Genomic DNA, 21,094 nt, shown 5'->3' with positions numbered 1-21,094 from the left:
ACTAGTAGACCTAGTATGGAGCATTGACACGCTATTGAAAGGGTAATGAGGTACCTTAAAAGAACCATAAACCTTGGATTACATTATAAAAGGTTTCCCGCTATACTTGAAGGATACAACAATGCATATTGGAACACTCTTTCAGATGATTCCAAAGCAACCAACAGCTATATATTTAGCACAGCCGATGGGGCTGTTTCTTGGAAGTCAAAGAAACAGACTATCTTAGCTCAGTCCACTATGGAATCTGAGATGATAGCACTAGCAACTGCTAGTGAGGAAGCAAGTTGGCTGAGAAGCTTACTTGCAGAGATTCCTTTATGGGAAAGATTGATACTAGCTGTGTTGATCCATTGCGATAGTACCGCGGCTATTGCAAAAAATTGAGAACTGTTATTACAATGGTAAAAAACGACAGATACGTCGTAAGCACAACACTGTTAGAGAATTACTCTCAATAGGAGCTGTTAGAGTGGATCACGTACGCACTGATGACAATTTAGCACATCCTTTGACGAAAGGATTAGCTAGAGAGAAAGTCCATAACACTTCTAAAAGAATGGGACTATTGCCCTTACTGCGATGATCATTCATGATGGTAACCCGACCTAAATGACAGGAGATCCCAAGAACTAGGTTCAATGGGTAATAACAAGTTATGAAGTGATATGAGATGAACATGTTGTTATAAGTGAAAGTAGCATGATTCTTGAAGTAACAAGAGGATGAGTTATGAAAAAATTCTTAATTCTTAATGAGATCTATACTCTATGTTGAGTGGAGTACCTAGACTACAGGAGGACTCTTGATAGACTCACCTATGTGAGTGTGGAAGTGGGGGTCGCTTCATATGAAATTTTGGGCAAAAATTTCTAGAGCGTTCACTATATCGGGATAGACGTGCATGGCCTTTAACGCACGAGCTTTATAGAATACACCTATGAAAAGGTTGTGTGTGGTTTGATGTCAGAGATAAAGTTCAAGACTTTGAGTCACTCTAGTAAAATCTGAATCTTACTCACTATGCAAAGGTTCAAGTTGTATGACACCTTTGTTTATGCACAATTTTATGAAATCCTCGAAAATATTTTTTTCAAATTTCAAGTGGGGGATTGTTAGAACAAATGAGACAATGGGTGAAAGTTTGAAAAAGAAAAAAAAAAAAACTTAAGTCCCACATCGCTCAGAGTAAACACTTGAATAGTATTTCACTCTCTATATATAGAGAGCCCCTTTCTTCATTTTTTCTTGTCCTAGTTGAGAAGGATTTCCTCAACTTTTCTTTCTCCCTCCCATATTTCAGTCGATGCATTTCCAGCAAACTTCTCCCTCTTTCTTTTTGTTGCACTAAATTTTCGGTTGGCTATTAGAGTGACTTTTCAAGTCATATTTTTCGGTTGGCTATTAGAGTGACTTTTCAAGTCATATTTTCGGTTGGCTGTTAGAGTGACTTTTCAAGTCATACAAGAGGGTGTAATTCTAGAAAGTTTCCCACAGTGTAGTGAGAATCTTATACAGTGATCTGGGCTGTTTTATCCTGGAGACTTCATGGTTGATAGTCTGCTTGCACAATTTTTTACAGTGTCACAAAACATCTTAAAGAAAGCGACATTGTCCACAACTCAGCCAGTAATTTTTTCGGTTTGCCATAAATTATTTTTACAACACATAAAACCAGAAAAACTTGTTAAGTAATAACAACACCAAATCAAACATAGATGAAGCTATGAAAAGTTCAAAAATCCCAAGTATTTGGATCATACAGGAGGCAATCACAATTCATGAAACTTGATTATAGAAACTAGAAAGCATGAAACAAGAGTTGAGTATATATAAACTATTCAGGGTAGGAAGCACACCAGAAGCAACTAGAGTGTGAACTACAAAAGCTGATTTTTTAGCTCTGAAATGAGTGAAAAATCATATAAGAATGAAAGGGAATATTAAGATTAGATGATTTCTCTACCATTTGTACTTCTTTTATTTTCTTTTTAGTCTTTTAGTTAATAATTAATTCTGTTAGTTAGTTATTGACTTACATTCTTAGTTAATGAGCTAGTTATCTTCCTAACCATAACTTTGCTTTGTATATATAACAACTCTTGTAATCTTTTTTGATTGATTGATCAATGCATAAGGAGAATTTTCCAGAAACTGTTTTTTCTCCAAATTCAGTTCATGTTCTTTCATGTATCATCCCTACACACAAAGCCTTCTTCATTCATCATTCTTCCACGTTTGTTCATTTGAAATTCAGTTTTGTTTTTGATTCTTCTTGTTTTTCTTGATCAATCATGACTGTTAATGATCAACATTCAACTTCTAATCACCTTGTCAATCCTGTCAATCCATATTTTCTTCATCCTGGAGAAAATCCTGCCATTGTTCTTGTTTCGCCACCGAAAAGCAATTTTCATCAATGAGAACGTGATATGCTAGTGGCACTTGAATCCAAGAACAAAGAGCATTTTCTTTTTGGCACACTTCCTTGTCCTCCACCGGCATATCCAATGCATGAAGCTTGGCGACATTGCAATCGCATGGTGATGTTATGGCTCACTCGTTCCATGAGTCCTGCTATCAAACAATCGGTGATGTGGATGGATTCAACTTTTGAAATCTAGAAAAATCTCAAAGATTGATTTTCGCATTCTGATAAGTTTCGCATTGCTAATCTTCAAGATCAAATCCATAATTGTAAGCAAGGTAACTCAAACATTTCTGAGTACTATACTCGTCTAAAGATTCTTGTTGTATACATGTTCAGTCCTTGTTCTTGTGGGCTCATTTCCAAACTTAAGAAAGAACTTGAAGATAACTGTGTGAAGGCTCGTGGTTAATGAAGGAGCATGCCCTCATTTATAGTTGCCATCGTAGATTTACGTGCAAATTATTAGAGTAATACAATTACCCTCCCATGTTCTTATGTTCACATGAGAAATTACAACTTACAACTAAAAAGAGAAAGTGAAAAAAGAAGTATATGATGCAAAATGAAGTAATAAATAATATAATGAAAAGAAATAAAAACATAAAAAAATATTCTATAAATTGTCATAAGATACTATCTCTGTTCACGTTAATTTGGAAGAGTTGTTCTATGTCCAATTTTTGGTGCTTTACCTGCTTTGGGAAGGAATTTTCTTTTCATGAAAGATAGTTGTAAAAGAAAAAAAAATACTGCTTTATTTTATATATAAAAAGTTATGACATTTGTGTTATAAATGAAAATATAATTCACTTCAACATATTTTAATTTTTAATAAATATCTCAAAGGAAAAGAGAGAGCAAAGTCTTTCAGGGCATTTTTTATTCTACACTAGTGTAAATATTAAGAGTAATAAAATTAATATCTTATTATTTTATTTATAAAAAAATAAATAATATATTATCTGATAGTGTAAAACATTTTTATATTATTTTTTTATTTTTTACACTACATATGCATAACCATTGACTTCTTTATTTATTCCTTTAAACATTGTATAATGCTCTTAAAAAATAAATATTAGTATCATTTGTTTTCTTTCTTTCTGTAATTTAATTCTTAAAATGCATGTTTTGATATCCCACGATGAAAAGGAGAGTTTTTTATTTTATTTTTATATGAAAAAAGTGTAACTAAAGGTAAGGTGGGACTTGAGAGAGAATATTTTATCCAAATACTATTGCCGGTAGAAATGGTTTTTCCTTGGTGGGCAGGATTGTTGGTTATCCCACTGTAGAGCTGCCACGATGTTGGTTTGACACTCGAGATGCCTCCAACGTACTCACTCATCCAATCTCAACTTTACAATTGGTCAAGGAATGTCTTCATGCGATGGGATTAGGGCGGTACCAAATTTAGATTTTTGGAAGAAAAAATAAATCAAATCCAATGGAATCGAATCACTTTATAAAAATATATATTTTTAGGTGAGTTTCATCTTGAAGTTAACGGCGGTCAGTAAACCTTAAAGAGTCACCCAACTCTTGTATATATTATTTATTAATAAAATACTAAAAAAAATTAATTCATATCTTTTTGGTTTCTTATTAATTAGACTCATCTTTATTAGTAATTTATAAAAATAAATGAATTACTTATTTTTTTTGTTTGATTTGATTTTGTTTAATTCGATTATCCATTTGATATTCATATTTTTTAATCAAAAGGTGTGCAAAAACATCACAATGATGGCAATAATCCTAACCAAGTTGGTACTATAGCCCTCAACAATCATATGCATCAAACTTAAATTGTTTGACTTTCTCAAAAAATCAAATTAAATTGTAATCCATATATAATTTCAAAGCCATGAAATTAATCCTCCAATTTTTAAAAATATAGGAGTTTTGTCCCTTCTCACTAGCTTTATTGGTGTCAAAATCACAAATTGAGGAGAAGAAAATCACATTTTTAAAAGTTGGACGATTGATTTCATCGATTAGAAAATATTAGAAAAATATATTTTTTTTTCTATTAAAAATTATAAAACTTTACAAGTATTGTCTCTTATTTAATAAGTTTTACTTATGATTTTGTAATTTTTGATAAATTTTAACTTTATTTCGATTCAACCACCTAATTAAGATTTTTAACTCATTGATGGGATCTCAAAATAGTCTACAAGCTTTGGCTCTTTGAATCAGTTATGAACTAATTCTCGATTTGGAATTTAATCATTCGGGATTTAATCATTTTTAAAGTTCATCATCTTTTTTAAGAATATATTATGTAAGAATTTAGATGTTTCTCTACAAACTCAATATGTACTTTCAATTTAACTATAACCCAGGTTAATAAATTTTAACTATTAGTAAGAATATGCTGTAAAAGGAAGAAAAAAAAACTATTAGTAAGGATAATAAATTAGAGCTTGTTAAAATATACTTTGCAAACACACCTTCTAGAAAACATCGATGGCATTTGGTGGGGGACAAATGTTGTCATATTCGGGAATCAATCCCTAAGAATCATCAATTTTGAGTATCATTATTTTTTTTATATTTTTTATGATAAAAATATTTTTATATTAGTTACAAACATATTTTAGAATGTTTACACACGTTTTCTATGAATATTTTTTTCATATTTAATTTTAATAGAAATTTTTCATATATATATATATATATATATATATATATATATACTTAATTTATTTAAAAGGACAACAATTAAAATAGTATATAAGAATTAAATTTATGCAATTATTTTATTCTTTATATATATAAGGATTATGGGAATAATAATATTTATAAATAAATTATTATAAAATTTTATTTTATACAAAGGGTGGTAAATTTAAAATTAATTTACAAATTATAGTAGGTTTAGGATGAAAAAGTATTTAAAAGTATAATGTTTAATATATTTAAAAAAAAGAAAACAACATATTTTATTAAAAAATATTTTTAAATTGTAATAATTAGTATACTAAAAGTAATTATTATTTCCTATTCTAAAATTCAATTGTTTATCAAATTTAATATGAAAATATTTCGAATTTTAATATAATTGTATTGAATGATCTAATTAATGGATTTTATAGTCTTTTTACATCATTAAAACTTTCTTTCAAACTTGCTCCCTATAAGAATAATATATACTGATCGAAAACCACAGCCAAAAACCATTCTTAGAAGAAAAAAATATTTTCTGAGATTTTATTTTCCTGCTAAATTGCATATTAAACATGGAAAAACTAACATTGATGACTTTAGATTCTTGAAAAACTAATTTTTTTCTGCATACCAAGGGCGCCATTAAAAGAATGTTTAATGAATTAATTTATATTTAAGGATGGTATTTTGAAAGATAATTTAAGAGAATTGGTTTTATAGACTAATTAAAAAAATATAATTTCAATACATTATTACTATAAAAAAAATTATCCTTATATGAATTTTAAAATGATTATTATATATAAAAAATTATAATTTTATTGTATATGGCAATCTAGCTAGTTATCTACGATATGCTGATAATATAAAAACGAAAACTAAATTTTCAATACGTTCTAATTAAATTCTAAATTAAACCATTTTACTAAATTATATTTATATTATTTTCATAAATAAATTAGAAATGTTAATTAAGCTAACCTTAAGACCATGATAAATTTGCAGAGCGGTCATTATAACTCGAGAAATCCTACTTTATTGTGTTGATTCAGTTAGTAAGAAATCATACCATCAAAATGTATAACACGTGGAAATAAACCAATAGACAAAGAAAAATAAAACAAACTAAAGAGACTCATCAGGATCAGGGATATGGTGGTCATACCAATCATGGTGTTTTGGACAAACTCACATCATCACACCATCGTTCCATGCCAAATGTTACTATTGTCTTCGTTAGTATAATGTAAGGATGCTAATTTTTATCATTTACTTTTTTCTAATATAAGATTTATTTTACTTCATTTAATATCTCTAATTTTCTCAATCTATCTTACGAAATATGAAACAGAATAAAATAGAAGTATATTTTTTTTACGGGAAAATAGAAGTACTTAATAATGCACCTTGCTTTCACTATTCCCCCTCTAGCTAGAATTTTGATGGTTTACTTTGCCACTTCCACCCTCTAGGAAAAAGTGTATCCAAATTAGAGTTACTTTAGAAAAAAAATAGTTAATGTAATAAATAATTGAAAAAGAATAAACAATGTATTCCTTGTCTCAATCTTTCATTAGAATTGAAAAAGAATAAACAATGTAATAAATAATTGAAAAAGAATATATATATAAACCCTGTAAGAATAATACTATTCTAATATTTCATTAGAATTTTGTAAGAATAATCTTGGGAAAAAAATGTATTCCTTGTCTCAATCTTTATTAACACTCCGTTCCTTTAAGCCCTTAACTACCAATATCTTTTATTTTTGTAGTACTTAATTATAAAAAAGATGATTAAGTGAGATGTAAATAATTGTCATGTCTAAGGAATTATCTTTTATAATAACCGTCTAGTTCGAAGGTAGTTTTTAAAATAATACAGTCTAAAAAAATATGTACATGAAAGATTGATATTTTTTTATTAATATAGATTAGTATAAATAATAAGAGGCTTATCACTTATATAGTAATTTGTATCTCTTTCATAACTAATACTAGCCTTTATTTTAAACAATCCATGTGAGTTCTTGAAGAACTCAAATCATAACAGCAGATTATGCAAGATTTTATTTTTCTCATAAAAAAGTTTAAATGGGTTGAATCCTTAAAAGCTAGAGACTTATTAAGTTTATGACAGATCTCAATACTTAATAAATCTTGAAAGAAATGCTTACAAATTATTTATCAATAAAATATTCACATTGAGAATCAAACTCAAATCCTAATAAAATATGCATTTGTTCTTTATTAACTTGAACAACTTTAATTTATTGACTAAGCAAGAATTTCTTTACGGGCAATGTTTGTAGCAAGCGCCTATTATCATACAGATAACAAGAAAAATATTAAAATTATTCTTTCACGAAACACTTAATGGGAGAGAAATTGAGAATCTTAATTTTTTATGTTTGGTATCTATTTAAAAAATAATATTGTCAGCCCAAGAAAGAATGTTTTACCAGAAATGTGTTTTAGTTAGATTTTTCAAAAAATTATTTTCATGAAGAAGTGAAACTATAACTTTCTCAAGTTAAAAAATTCATTACATAAAATATCATATTATTCTTGTTAAATTATTTAATATGGTATATAAATAATTAAAGTAACTAATAAAAATACTAAGTAATTCTTTGATTACCAAAAAAAATTATATAAATGTTTTTAAAAATATTTATAACTAAGTAGTAAACAAATTTTATTTATTCTTATGAATAATTATTATATATTCATGAGAACCATGATTCTCGATCGGATAGAATAAAGCTTTCTTTATACTATATACACCATTAGTGTATCCAGACTCTCTGTTCACTTTTTCTTTCTCTTTTTTGACTGGAGCCTCCGTTCACCTTTTTCATAGGCTATCGATCTATTAATTTTATAATTCATAGCGTACTCTTTCCAACCAAAATGAAAATAGAATAATATGCTTGTCGACTGATTTAATTAATTAAAATGATAAATAGTTATATTAGTCTCTAAATTTGTATCTTACTAACATATTAGTCTTTAAAACTAACAATAATTTAAATAAGCCCTTGAATTTTTTTAAGATTTCATTTAAGTTATTGAAATTAACTCATTTTTTCTGTTCAAATTATTAGTTACGTTTCGACAATAGTTTTAAGCACGACCAATAATAAAAGTTAAAATATATTAAAATAGTAATAATTAACACCAAACAACTTCTTTAATAATACTATTTTAAATTAAACAATAAATGATTCTTCACGTGTTAACTTCTTTAGTAAAAAAAAAAAAAGTTGATTCTTCGCGTGCCATGCACCTTGACTAAGGCGTCATGTATGGTATAAACCCTAATTTTAAATAGAAAACTATATAAATCCGTGTGATCTACGTGACTACGTGGTTGTTACAATAAAGAGTAAAAAATATTATTAATAGTTTTAATATATAATGCAATTTGAATGTAATTAATTTCACTTGAAAAAGTAAATTTTTTATAAATTGGTTAATTATTTGAGCATGATTAATTTGTTTATATATTTCTGATGCTTTGATTTTATTATAATTATTATACCTTTAATATGATAAAACAAAAATTGAAACAAAACTATTGTTGTAAATTGAAATACATGCACTTTAAACTTTTGGTAATAATTAAACTTCGTGTTTCTATAAATTGACAAGGTTCGACTCTCTTAAACATTGTAAATTAGGTGATCCAATTAAGTAGACATATATTTGCAACGTGGTTCCAACTCCAGAGAATAACGATCTCACCAAATTAAAGATAAAGCATGGAATTATATTTTATTAAGTTCACATATGGGTGAATTTGATGACCTAACAGCATTAATTAGTGTTAGCAAAAAGTAGGATTAAGTGCTAGAAATATAGATGACGATCGGTAAGGCGATGGAGTGCGAGTAGTAGTTCTCATCACCCGTCTCATATCACATAAGTATTTTGTTGAGTGAATATTCATAAATTTTATAAATATTTACGGGTATTTATGAGTATATGTGAATATTTATTAAAACATATTTTTAAACAAAAAGTAAAAATTAAATTAAAATGAAATAAATAAGCAATTTAGTTTGAAAAATATATTTGTACTAAAAAATAATTTAACATATTTTATAATATATATATATATATATATATATATATATATATATACACACACACACTAATAGTAAATTAGACAAACTTATATATAATTAAAAACATTTAAGTAACTTTAAACTACAAATATTCACTAGTACAAGTACCTTACTCTACTTGTCCTCGTCTCATTAATAAGCGGTACTGATTAATTAAGGTATCCATTTGTAACTAGTAACGAATTTTACTCGTGGGTATCCACAGGTACATTTTTTTTTTCATTCCTAGTTGGAGCTTGTAGAGCTATGCACCAAGGCTTGAGCAACAAGTGTTAACCTAACAAAGCACGAAATATTGTGTATTTGCCTATTCGATACTTCTATTAAAATGTTGAATTTAAATTTCAGAAGTTAAGATTGTAACTCGGGACTAGTTTATGCCTTTATGGGGTTAGAGCTACTTCTAGAGGCCTTTGTATATATATTAGAATAAATTTATAAATATATTAAAGGCACACTATTTGACTTCTTTTTTTTCCCTTTCCCAATCAAAATTTGATATTTTTCTTTAGCACTAAACATTTTGACCCTAGTTTTTACCCATTCACGATGACTTATGTATATAAAAATTTATAACGATGAAAGGCCACCCAGAGTTATTAATTTATTTTTAATTTACAAATTATTCCTTATTTCGTCCTTTCGAAAGAGACTGACTAATGATGAGCTTGGATGAAAGAAAAAGCTATAAATAAAAATATATTTTCCCTTGTTTAATTAAAGAGAAAATGAAACAGAAAAAAGTTTATTTTTATTAATCAAAGTTTTCTCTTTCTATTTTTTTCTTTTCAAATTTCGAATTTTTATCTCTCTTATTACTTTCTACCCTCTCAACCAAAAAGAGTCTAAATGAAGAATGATGTATATATAGCTATATTTTTTTAATTATACCAGTATATATAACTATATTTGGAGATGAGAAAACAGGTAAAAATTTATGTATAGTTGCATTATTTGCAATGTTTAAAGATTTAAGATATATTATTTCAAACATTTTTTTGTATGAAGATGCATATTTTTAAATAATTTAAATTTATAATCTACTTATTAAAATAAACTAAACCAAACTCAATTGCAAAGACTAGTTTAAAAGAAAAAAAATACCTAACCCTTACAAAAAAATATTCTAATCATATTTTTAATTGATGTAAAATATATTAACAATACTTCATAGAAGTTACATTTAATTTGTCTAATAATAAAAAATTATATTAAAAAGAGTGATATCTGTAACTATTAATAATAAGAACTATCTCATTTAATGTACATATTTTATTAGACAATTTTATCCTTAAATTTCAAAATTTTCTTCTAACTTACATTAAATTTTCACTACTTTTATATTATTAATTTTTTTATTCTATCATTTTTTTATTAATTATATTTAACTTCTATATTTTTTATTATATAAAAAATTTAAAGAGGCATGGAGTGCCTCTCTTCCCCTATAAAGCATAATACCAATATTCTTCTTCCAAAATTCAAATCATGCTGGAAATTAATTAATATTTTACTGTCAAGTATTTTTATTTTATAACTTTTGCCCCTTCAGAATATCCAAATTATATGCATATTTTTTTCTCGCTTGGCCGAATAATACGAACTAATGCAAAACAACGTCTAAACATGGCGAATCTTTCACTATTTATCCCTCTGAAAACTCCACTTTTTCTTGTTAAGGAGCCTTGAAATCTCAATAACTTCTTTGTTCTAGTCTTGTCTTCATATGGTTGTTGTGTCACCGAAAATGGCTAATGCTACACCTAATGGTTCGGTGCCACATAACCATGTAGGAGCAGTACTTCTAACAATTCCCACAATCAAAATTGATGGGAAGCAAACCCTAGCCACCGAAGATCACACCAGCATTGACTATTTACAGAGGGCACAGTGGCTTCGTGCAGCGATTTTAGGAGCCAATGATGGGTTGGTTTCGGTTGCATCGTTGATGATGGGTGTAGGAGCTGTTAAAAGAGATGCAAAAGCTATGCTACTTGCTGGTTTTGCAGGGTTAGTTGCTGGGGCTTGTGGCATGGCAATAGGAGAGTTTGTTGCTGTGTACACTCAGTATGAGGTAGAGGTAGGTCAAATGAAGAGAGATATGAATATGAGTGTGGGAGGGGAGAGAGACTTGGAGATGGAGATGGAGAGAAGAACATTGCCTAATCCATTGCAAGCTACTTTGGCATCAGCACTCTGCTTTTCTATAGGTGCATTGGTGCCTCTACTTTCTGCTGCTTTCATTGAAAACTACAGGACTAGGATTATTGTGGTTGTGGCAATGTCTTGTTTGGCTTTGGTGGTGTTTGGATGGGTGGGCGCTAAGCTGGGAAAAACTCCCAAGTTAAAATCTTGTGTAAGGTTCCTTCTTGGAGGATGCATAGCCATGTCCATCACTTTTGGCTCAACTAAATTACTTGGTGCTAGCGCATTATAATAATGATAAGTAAGGCTGTGTATTTATTTTACTTATGAGAGTGATTAATTACTACTCTAGTGTCTTTTATGAATAAGATTACTTTGTCATATGATAACCTTATAATAATTACTAGCTTTGTTTTCAAGTATTTTAACATTTTTTTTTTAGTTCTTCAAAAAATAAATTTTGATTAATCTAAAATTCGATCAAGAAGAAAAAATTAATCAATAATTTTTTCTACCAAAAATTGAATTGAATTCATGTACTACTAAAATTCAACATATTAACTGGTTGTGTGTAATCACTTAATTTCTACATTTTTTGTTTGAGATAATTAAGTCAATAAGAAAAGTTAATATCGAGATTTTTATACATATCTCACCAATAAATAATGTCATAAAAATACAAATTCTAAAACAGCTAACTAATATGTTTATCCTTTTGATTTCTTAATAAAGAAAAACAACTTGACCATTACAAAGATGAAGCGGTAAGTTATTGTAGTAACTTGTAATGAAATCATATGCAGAATTCTCATCTGACTTGACTCTCACTTTTTGATAAACAAAAAAAATTAAAGAACAATAAAAAAATAATTTTAATTTTTAAAACAAGTACGTATTCTATGTGACAAATGACATGCATTTTTATGGGCAGAGGGAGAAATAGAGAGGAAAGAGACCTTGATTTCGAGTACAAAGGACCTCTTTACTGTACTGAGTATTCTTACTCAAATTCATCTAGTTGATTCATTTATTTACTCATGTTTATACAAGTAATAATAAGCTTTTGTGATCTAACAGAATTGATTTTCCACTAATAACAGATCCTGAAACTGCACTACTGCTATTCGATCCTAAAGAGGCTACACAAAATCATTAAGATATGATATGAAGGTCTGTTAGTGCTCCTCTTGGGCCTGCTGTCATGGGCCTCTGCTGTAGGTTCTTCCTATCATATATATTATTGGTGAGTCAGTAACATAACATGATGATGTGGCGTCTGAAAAAATTAAGAAAAATAAATTGTCAAAATATTAAAGATGGAATTAGAACCCCCACACCTAAAACTCTAAGAACAATACTTAACTAATAAACTAATAGGTTTCTTTGACCAACAAATTATTTGATAAAAATTATTTAGCCAAAATTAATATCTGTATTTTTATTTTCATTTAAACGGAACAAAGGAGTGTGTTTTATATAGAGTAAGGGCCATAAGGTTACCTTAATCTGGGCTTATTAAAATGGCACCAAAACAAAGGCCACGAGGTTTGTACGCTTAATTTGGATTAAACCAAAATACATGCTTATTGTAACCAATATCATCAACATAGTTCATCTAGGCCAATATGACCGTGAGCTAATTGGGCTATGCTAGTATAACTCATTAAATTTTACTCAGTTTTATTTATTTCATTCATCCAGTATTCATAACTAGTTATCCACCTTAAGATTACTAACAATTTTAATAAAACGAATCACTCAACTCACTTTATACTTACTCAAGCTATAACTGTATGTACCTTAACCAAGATAAAGTTCAATGTCTCACATACTTGGTTCAATTCATGGCCTAAATTTAGTCTTTCTTTAATTAACTCATTAAAATCCTAATAATTTTTTTTAAAGACAAATCATTAATATTATAAAAAGCCACGAAATGTGACCAAGGGTACATAACAAAACAAGCAGCAAAAAACGAAAGCAGAAACTAAACTAAAATCCCTACGCATGCTCGCGGGTTAAGGGACCAATTAGCAAAAGCTAAACCACTTGATAAAGGATCCCTGCATCTAAACCAAGACCAAGAAATTTCCTTGACATGTTCCACAACTGCTTCAAAATCAGGAGCCTGGTTCTGAAAAATTAGAGTTTCTATGTAGCCATAAACACCAGCAAGTGGCGTCCCAAATTAACTTGCTAAAACGACGACAAAGCTTCTTTAATTTCCTCTAAACACCAAACCATGCGCGCAAATAAAGGCTCTGCACTTGATTATGCTGCACCATACAACATCGCAGCCAATCACACCTTATTCCAAATCTGGAAAGAAAATTAATATCAATAATGACTAACAATTAAAACAACACCTAAGTGTCCCAATTCCCTCATGATTCTGTACACCCCCATACATAGCCAATCAATTTTTCATTCAAATTTTAAGTATCAATTGGATTCCTAATCATCCCTCAAATACATCTATCAATTGAATTTTTTTTTTAACATTTACAATATTAAACCAATACAAATATTAGTAACTAATGAAATTTACAATAAACCCTAACTCCTTTTCTTTCATGACCAAAATTACATATTTCATCTGTTTTTTTTTTTTATCTTTTTATCTGTTTGCAAGTGTTTTCTATACAACTAATAAATGCAATAAAAAAAATTTATTGTAATAAAATAGTTATAAAATTTTCTCCTTTTATCTTTTTTCCACTCCACGATATAAATACATGTTTAAATTAATCAATAAAAAAATAATTAATATGATGTTAAACTTTATAAATCTAATAATAAATAAATGAGAATAAAAATTCTCTAAAGTCCGATAATTATAAAATAACAGAAGGAGTACATGCCAACAAAGTTAAGATTTAGAGATGACTACTTGGCTTGGTATTAGCATTAAATAGACTTAGATTTAGAATAATTTGAGAGCAAGAAGAAATTTTCTATTATATTTGAGGGAGTGTGCACTCCACATGATATAGTGACAATTAAAATGTGTAATTAAAAAATTTGAAGGGAGTGTGTAATGCACACTGACAAAATAAATAAATCAACCCATATTAATATACTTAAATAATCCATCAAAAAAATATACTGAAATAGTTGAAAATTTTGACTTCTTGAAAGCATTTTCATTGGACCAAAATTACTTCATATTTAAGACTCTCGGTCGTAAAAGATAAAGATTAATAGTCAGCGCCGCACTGCAAGTAGTAGTCATCAAATTTTGAATGTAGGCACCGTGAAATTGAGGCCACTAAATCGAATTGACTGCAGATTAAAATCAGTTTGGCATCAATTTTATGAATGAATCAATGAATTGAAGTTTGAGAGAAAATTATCTTCCTCCCTCTCTAGCTAGTACCGTGCATTGAGTTTGTAGTGTGTAACAAAAATATTATTCTTCTCTCTATCTCATTTTCCGCTACGTGTTTGTTGTGGTTTTTCTTTTTTATTGAGTGTCCCACTGATACCACACACGAAAGCACAAACAGCCAAACCTCGGCGGTTAAATTTATCTTTTGGCCGAATGAAGATAATACCTAAACAAGCGAATCTTTCACTATTTACCCCTCTGAATCTCCACACTTTTCTTGTCAAAAAGCCTTGAACCTTCGCTAACTCTTTGCTTTATCCTTGTCTTCATTTTCTTTCTCTCTTTCCTTTGTTGTTGTCACCAAAATGGCTACTAGTACACTCAGCCATGCAGAAGAAGTACTTCCCAATCCAGCAAAAAATACTGATCAGAAGCAAATCCAAGTTACTGAAGATCATACCAACAACATTGACTATGTACAAAGGGCACAGTGGCTTCGTGCAGCGGTTTTAGGAGCCAATGATGGGTTGGTTTCGGTTTCTTCATTGATGATGGGTGTAGGAGCTGTTAAGAAAGATGAAAGGGCTATGCTACTTGCTGGTTTTGCAGGATTAGTTGCAGGGACTTGTGGCATGGCGATAGGAGAGTTTGTAGCTGTGTGCACTCAGTATGAAGTTGAGGTAGGTCAAATGAAGAGAGAGATGAATAATGAGGAGAAAGACTTGGAGATGGGGATGGAGAAAAGAGGATTGCCTAATCCATTGCAAGCTACTTTGGCATCTGCAGTGTCCTTTTCTATAGGTGCATTGGTGCCTCTACTTTCAGCTGCTTTCATAGAAAACTACAGGACTAGGGTTATTGTGGTTGTGGCAATGGTTAGCTTGGCTTTGGTGGTGTTTGGAAGGGTGGTGGCTCAGCTGGGAAAAACTCATAAGATGAAATCTTGTGTAAGGTTCCTTCTTGGAGGATGGATAGCCATGGCTATCACTTTTGGGTTGACCAAATTACTTGGTGCTAAAGCTTTAGATAAAGAATAATCATATGTAGGCTGTGGATTTTACTTATGAGAGTAACCACTCCTTTATTGTGTTTTATGAATAAGTTTAATTAGTTTGTCATATGAGAACTTTACTGCTTTTGTTCTCAACTAGTTGTGCATTTCTTGTTCTCAATAACAAAAAGTTCAAAGAGATTTATAACTTTTTTTCTGCATTGCTGTATTTAATTAGAGATTTTTTCTGTAATGTAACAGAGCTATTTAATTAGGTACTTCAAACATGTAACACAGTACCTCATTGATGTATTTGGGTTGGACAGCCCTAATAATCTATATTAACTTCATCAATATATTTTTCTCTTATAAAAAAGAGAGATTTATATGTCACCAATAAAGTGCCATGAAAATACAAATTCTGAAATAGCTAGCTAGTATATATGTTTGTCTTTCTGATTTCTGAAATAAACAAGCTAACCGGTTACAATGATGAAGTACTGATAATTAAAGTTATGGTTGTAATTAATGCAATTAGTTATATGAAGAATATTGGTCTCGTTTTCTTTTCGTGTTCGAACATAACATAGATTCCGCCTTCCACCTTTAATTAAGTAGCTTGCGTGAGTCAATTGGGCATGGGTGTGAGCGACATTAATTGTCCAAAACAAAAAAGTCAAGCACAAGAAAAAAAATAATCCTAGCTACCAGGTTACATATTACTAAACAACAAGTAAAATGCCAAAAAAAATTAAAAATATGTGAAAAGTTGTAATATTTCTTTAGCTAATAATGAAGACAATTAGCAGTAGCTTTCACAGTTGTCACCTTCGGGCTTTGGGAAGTTCAACAAAACGTATGCAAAAAAAAGTAGCACCACCCGATCGAGAATCGATCGCCTCATCGGTGAAAATTTTGTTTTTAGCAAATTAACAAATCTGATATATATGAACAAACTTAAACCTTAATAGGGTTAAAATATAAAAGATTATTATGGGTAAGCAAAAATTTTGAACTGCAACTGTTTGTGTTAGAGATTTGTAGATTTTAAAAAATTCATTTTATTTTAAATTACATTTTATTTTTGTTATTTTGTGATTTGTAAAAGATTTGGGCCAAGACCGAAAAAGCAAGCATTATATTTCCGAATTAATTATCATTTGTTCAACTAAAATAAAATAAATTAAAATTAAGTATTTTCTAATTATTGAAAAGGACAAAACATCATTTTGGTACATTGTCACATGTATCACTAAAAGCAAGAAAATTTAAAAAAGAAACCGTGAAAGCAAAGAACCTCACTCTTATTAATCTAGCTAGTTGTTACATTAGAGGGGCTTGTTAATTAAGCTAATGTTCGTACCTCGTGAGTATTTCGATGTACGTTTGTAGAATTGATTTTCAATCAATACAATTTTGTAAATTGATTCGAATTCAGCTTAAAAAAATGTGATTTTTATTTGGATAAGATATGTTAGAAAATTGATTTTCATTTAGGAATCTAATTATATTTTTACTTTGTATAGTATAACTAATATTGATGTGTCCAAGTTGGATTGCTTACTGTAGGTAAGGTGAATTAAGGTTCAAGCTCCTTTGGTTGTTGTGAGATCTATGATAAGGTTAAGACACCAAGAAAAATAAATTAATATTCAACAGTACACTAGCTCAAGTCAGTAAAAAAATTATATATTAGGATGACGATATATAATAAATGCTTACTTGTTAGTGATATTTGCAGTATTTATAGGAGTCTAGCTATAAGATGGGTTGAATTCCTTAACACAAGACTCAAGACTTCTCAAAGGCAATAATATTTTGCCTTAGTGTAGCGACAGGATAATTTTGTTTTAAGGTGAGATATGATCTACTATTCACGAATACATATCTTGTAACTAGGTGTTGAGACTTCAACCAACATTTACAATTTAGGTTGAACTCCAAACCTAGTGTGGAACAAATATTAAGCAATAGATATAGACTAAGGCATAGGCTTTATACTTTCTAAGTGTAAAAAGATATGTCACAGGATTGAGTGAGTTTTAATAGTTCAACTAAATTTTCAAGAATACAATGAAAACATAAGAAAGAATGGCTTACCCTCATCATAATTGATATTTCTATATTTTAATCAATCAGCTAGCAAGATTGAGTGAGTTTTAATAGTTCAACTAAATTCGTTCACAACTTATAATTTCCGATTCATCATATAGTAGTAAATCCGATGCATATAATGCATACAATGTACTAGATAGGACTCAAATAAAAAATCTAAATTTTGCAGCTGATTATAGAGTACTAGTATATATAGATAATTGAGATATTGATACACAAATATATATAATACATTTCTTTGCACTACGACAGTTCCACACGTACGTTTTACACTTCTATTAGAAATACAAAGAGAAATTATAAACACTCCAAACAAAGTTCGGAGATATCACAGAAAACGCAATGAACCCTAAAATCCCTGGTGACAGCTATGTAGTATATATAGATAATTGAGATATTGATACACAAATATATATAATACATTTCTTTGCACTACGACAGTTCCACACGTACGTTTTACACTTCTATTAGAAATACAAACAGACATTATTGTTGGTTTTGTGGAGGAAATTATAAAAACTGAGGAGAGAAGAGAGACAATGCATATGCGGAGGAAATAGAATTATTCTATTCTAATTCAAATTGTTCTCAGCAGCGATACAATAAATAGCAAAAGATAAACTAATTAGATAACAAGATATTAGCAAAACAGAATATTAAAACTAACTTGCTCCTATCTGGTTGCACTTGTTACATTTTGCATCTGGTCTCCTCCAACATCTGAAAGGTGCATGACCTTTTTTGCCACAATGCTGACAAGGTGGATAATTTTTCTTTTTATCCTTACCTTGGTTGTTTGCACTGTTTTCGCTGCTTGCTGGTTGGTTCTTCTTGAAAAAATCATTTTTGCTTTCATCAACTTCATGATGTTTGGCGGGCAAAGCACCTTCGACAACATGATCTTGCCTCATCAACCTTCGTTGCTCTTGAGCTTGCAGGGCATGTAGCACTTCTGTCAATGTGATTTTCGACAGATCCTTTGTGTTCTCCAATGAAGCTATAGATGCTTCATACCTCTCCGGCATTGTTACCAAAATTTTCTCTACAATTCTCGAATCAGCAAAATCACTTCCCAACAACTTTATCTTGTTGGCAATACCCAACAATTTGTTTGAGTATTCTTTGATTGTCTCTGACTCTTGCATCCTTTGAAGCTCAAATTCCCTCCTTAAATTCAGCACCTGCATGCTTCGTATTCTATCATCTCCAGCGTATTCCTCTTTCAGATAATCCCAAATTGTTTTAGGTGATTTAAGAGTCATGATTCTGATGAATATCATTTGTGAAACACCAGTGAACAAACATGATCTCGCCTTTGCCTTCTTCATCTTTCTTTCCTTGTGATTTTTAATTTGGGCCATGGTGGGATTTTCAGGCAGCGGATATATTTCATAATCCTCTTCCACAGCATCCCATAAATCCAAAGACTCCATGTAGGATTGCATTTTAACTTCCCAAAGATCATAATTCTCTCCATCAAAGATTGGAAGAGTTATGTGGGAAAAACTTGTTTCACCTTCCATGGTAGAAGTCCCGTAAGAATAAGGCTCTGATACCAATTGTTGGTTTTGTGGAGGAAATTATAAAAACTGAGGAGAGAAGAGAGACAATGCGTATGTAGAGGAAATAGAATTATTTTATTCTAATTCAAATTATTCTCAGCAGCGATACAATAAATAGCAAAAGATAAACTAATTAGATAACAAGATATTAGCAAAACAGAATATTAAAACTAACTTGCTCCTTAAAGATAAGAGGAACCACTTATTGACTAGGCTAATCCATTAAAACTGACTTACTCCTAAAATATAGGAAATCAACTTATTTACTAAATCCTATTTTAAAAGCTGAAAAATAAAATATTATGCAGTTACAAAAGTATATCTCCAACAATTATAAACACTCCAAACAAAGCTCGGAGATATCACAGAAAACGCAATGAACCCTAAAATCCCTGGTGACAGCTATGTAGGGTTAAAGCACACTCTTGTTCCCTTAAACAAAGCAGCCACAATCTAGTAAAGAGTAATACAAGCATGAGTACACATCACAACCAAAAACAAAAACAAAAACATTACTAATAATATGCATGGGATTGTACTTAAATGACTAGTATTAATGATATTCAAAGATCAGAAGAGCCAATCAATTTGGTGAGGCCAAATGTTATGGCCATAGCCATCCAACCTCCAACCAGAACCCTAATGCAAGATCTTGTCACTGGAGTTTTTCCAAGAACAGCTCCTGCCCCTCCAAACATCAACGATGCCACGCTAACTGCAGCAGCAACAACTCCCATTCTAACCTTGTGACTCCTTATAAACACAGCAGCAAGCATTGGCACCAAAGCACCAACAGAAAATGCAAATGCTGATGCTAGTGCAGCCTGAAATGGATTTGGAAGCTTCCCCCTTCGAGCTTCTTCATTAACTCCTCTATTGTTATTAGCTTCCCTCTCTCTTTTGAGCTGTGTCTTCTCTATGTCATACTGAGTGTACACAGATACAAACTCCAATTGCCATGCTACAAGCCCCAGCAACTAATCCTGCAAAACCAGCAAGAATCATGGCACTGATGTCTTTCTTAACAGCTCCAACACCCATCATCAGTGAGGAAACTGAGACCAACCCATCATTGGCTCCCAACACCGCGGCTCGAAGCCACTGAGCCCTCTGAGAGTAGTCTATGTGGCTCTCTTCACTTTGTGTTGGTTCCACACCATACACATGCATAGGAATCTCCACTTGGTTAGTTGATGAAATTCCATTGGTTCTAGCTCCAAGGTTGGCCATGAAGGACGATGAAGGTAAAATGAAGGGGGAAGTACTGAAATGGAAAAGGAGGGAATTAGTGGGAATTGCGTGATATTAAGAGCTTGTTGAGAACACATGCTTCTGATAGATGAATAATATTTATAGTGAGGGGTCGTCAAGTTTGAGGTGTCAATATTGGACCTAAATATTTGATAAATTAAGGAGTTATGATGGTGATCAGGACAGCACTAGTTACAAGTTAGTGACTTCTTACAAAATATGCAAGTTTCGCATTTAAAATTCACTACCAAAAAGTGGATTCAGGTCTCAGAGATATTCCACCTAAATGTAATATATATTATTCATCGATCTTGGTTCAATTATGTTTTTAGTTTTGGTTTATTAATTAGTTTGAAAGTCATATGAGGAAGATTAAGAAATGAATAGTTGTACGTTTAACTTACATGTGTTAATCAAAGGTATGGAAGAAGTTAAACAAACATATAAGTGAAAAAATAATTATAAACCT

At 30.3% G+C, this 21,094-nt stretch overlaps 3 protein-coding genes and 1 pseudogene across 3 annotated transcripts; 2 read left to right on the top strand and 2 right to left on the bottom strand.

Moving 5' to 3' along the window:
• Nucleotides 1–10,910: 10,910 nt before the first annotated feature.
• Nucleotides 10,911–11,759, top strand: N-21 (nodulin-21). The gene has a single exon (NM_001249896.2). The coding sequence runs from the start codon at nt 10,960–10,962 to the stop codon at nt 11,668–11,670; it is 711 nt and encodes a 236-aa protein (NP_001236825.2). The 5' UTR covers nt 10,911–10,959; the 3' UTR covers nt 11,671–11,759.
• A 2,260-nt stretch (nt 11,760–14,019) lies between these two features.
• On the top strand, nt 14,020–15,905 carry LOC100810586 (vacuolar iron transporter). Its single transcript, XM_003524032.5, has one exon. It carries the CDS (start codon nt 15,072–15,074, stop codon nt 15,741–15,743), a length of 672 nt encoding a protein of 223 aa, XP_003524080.1. The 5' UTR covers nt 14,020–15,071; the 3' UTR covers nt 15,744–15,905.
• A 2,174-nt stretch (nt 15,906–18,079) lies between these two features.
• LOC121174863 (uncharacterized) lies at nt 18,080–19,074 on the bottom strand. The gene is made up of 2 exons (XM_041015290.1): nt 18,600–19,074; nt 18,080–18,087 (listed from the first exon to the last, which is right to left on the bottom strand). Exons 1-2 carry the CDS (start codon nt 19,072–19,074, stop codon nt 18,080–18,082), a joined length of 483 nt encoding a protein of 160 aa, XP_040871224.1.
• Nucleotides 19,075–19,436: 362 nt separating this feature from the next.
• LOC100810056 (vacuolar iron transporter homolog 4-like) lies at nt 19,437–20,674 on the bottom strand (annotated as a pseudogene).
• Nucleotides 20,675–21,094: the final 420 nt, after the last annotated feature.

This window comes from Glycine max, chromosome 5, assembly GCF_000004515.6.
Source record: "Glycine max cultivar Williams 82 chromosome 5, Glycine_max_v4.0, whole genome shotgun sequence".
Taxonomy (NCBI): domain Eukaryota; kingdom Viridiplantae; phylum Streptophyta; class Magnoliopsida; order Fabales; family Fabaceae; genus Glycine; species Glycine max.
Note: the sequence above shows the minus strand (reverse complement) of the source record. Positions and strands in the feature narration are given on the sequence as shown.

Coding starts and splice junctions, on each gene's coding strand:
- N-21 (NM_001249896.2), top strand. CDS start 10,960: ATGGTTGTTGTGTCACCGAAAATGGCTAATGCTACACCTAATGGTTCG.
- LOC100810586 (XM_003524032.5), top strand. CDS start 15,072: ATGGCTACTAGTACACTCAGCCATGCAGAAGAAGTACTTCCCAATCCA.
- LOC121174863 (XM_041015290.1), bottom strand. CDS start 19,074: ATGACTCTTAAATCACCTAAAACAATTTGGGATTATCTGAAAGAGGAA.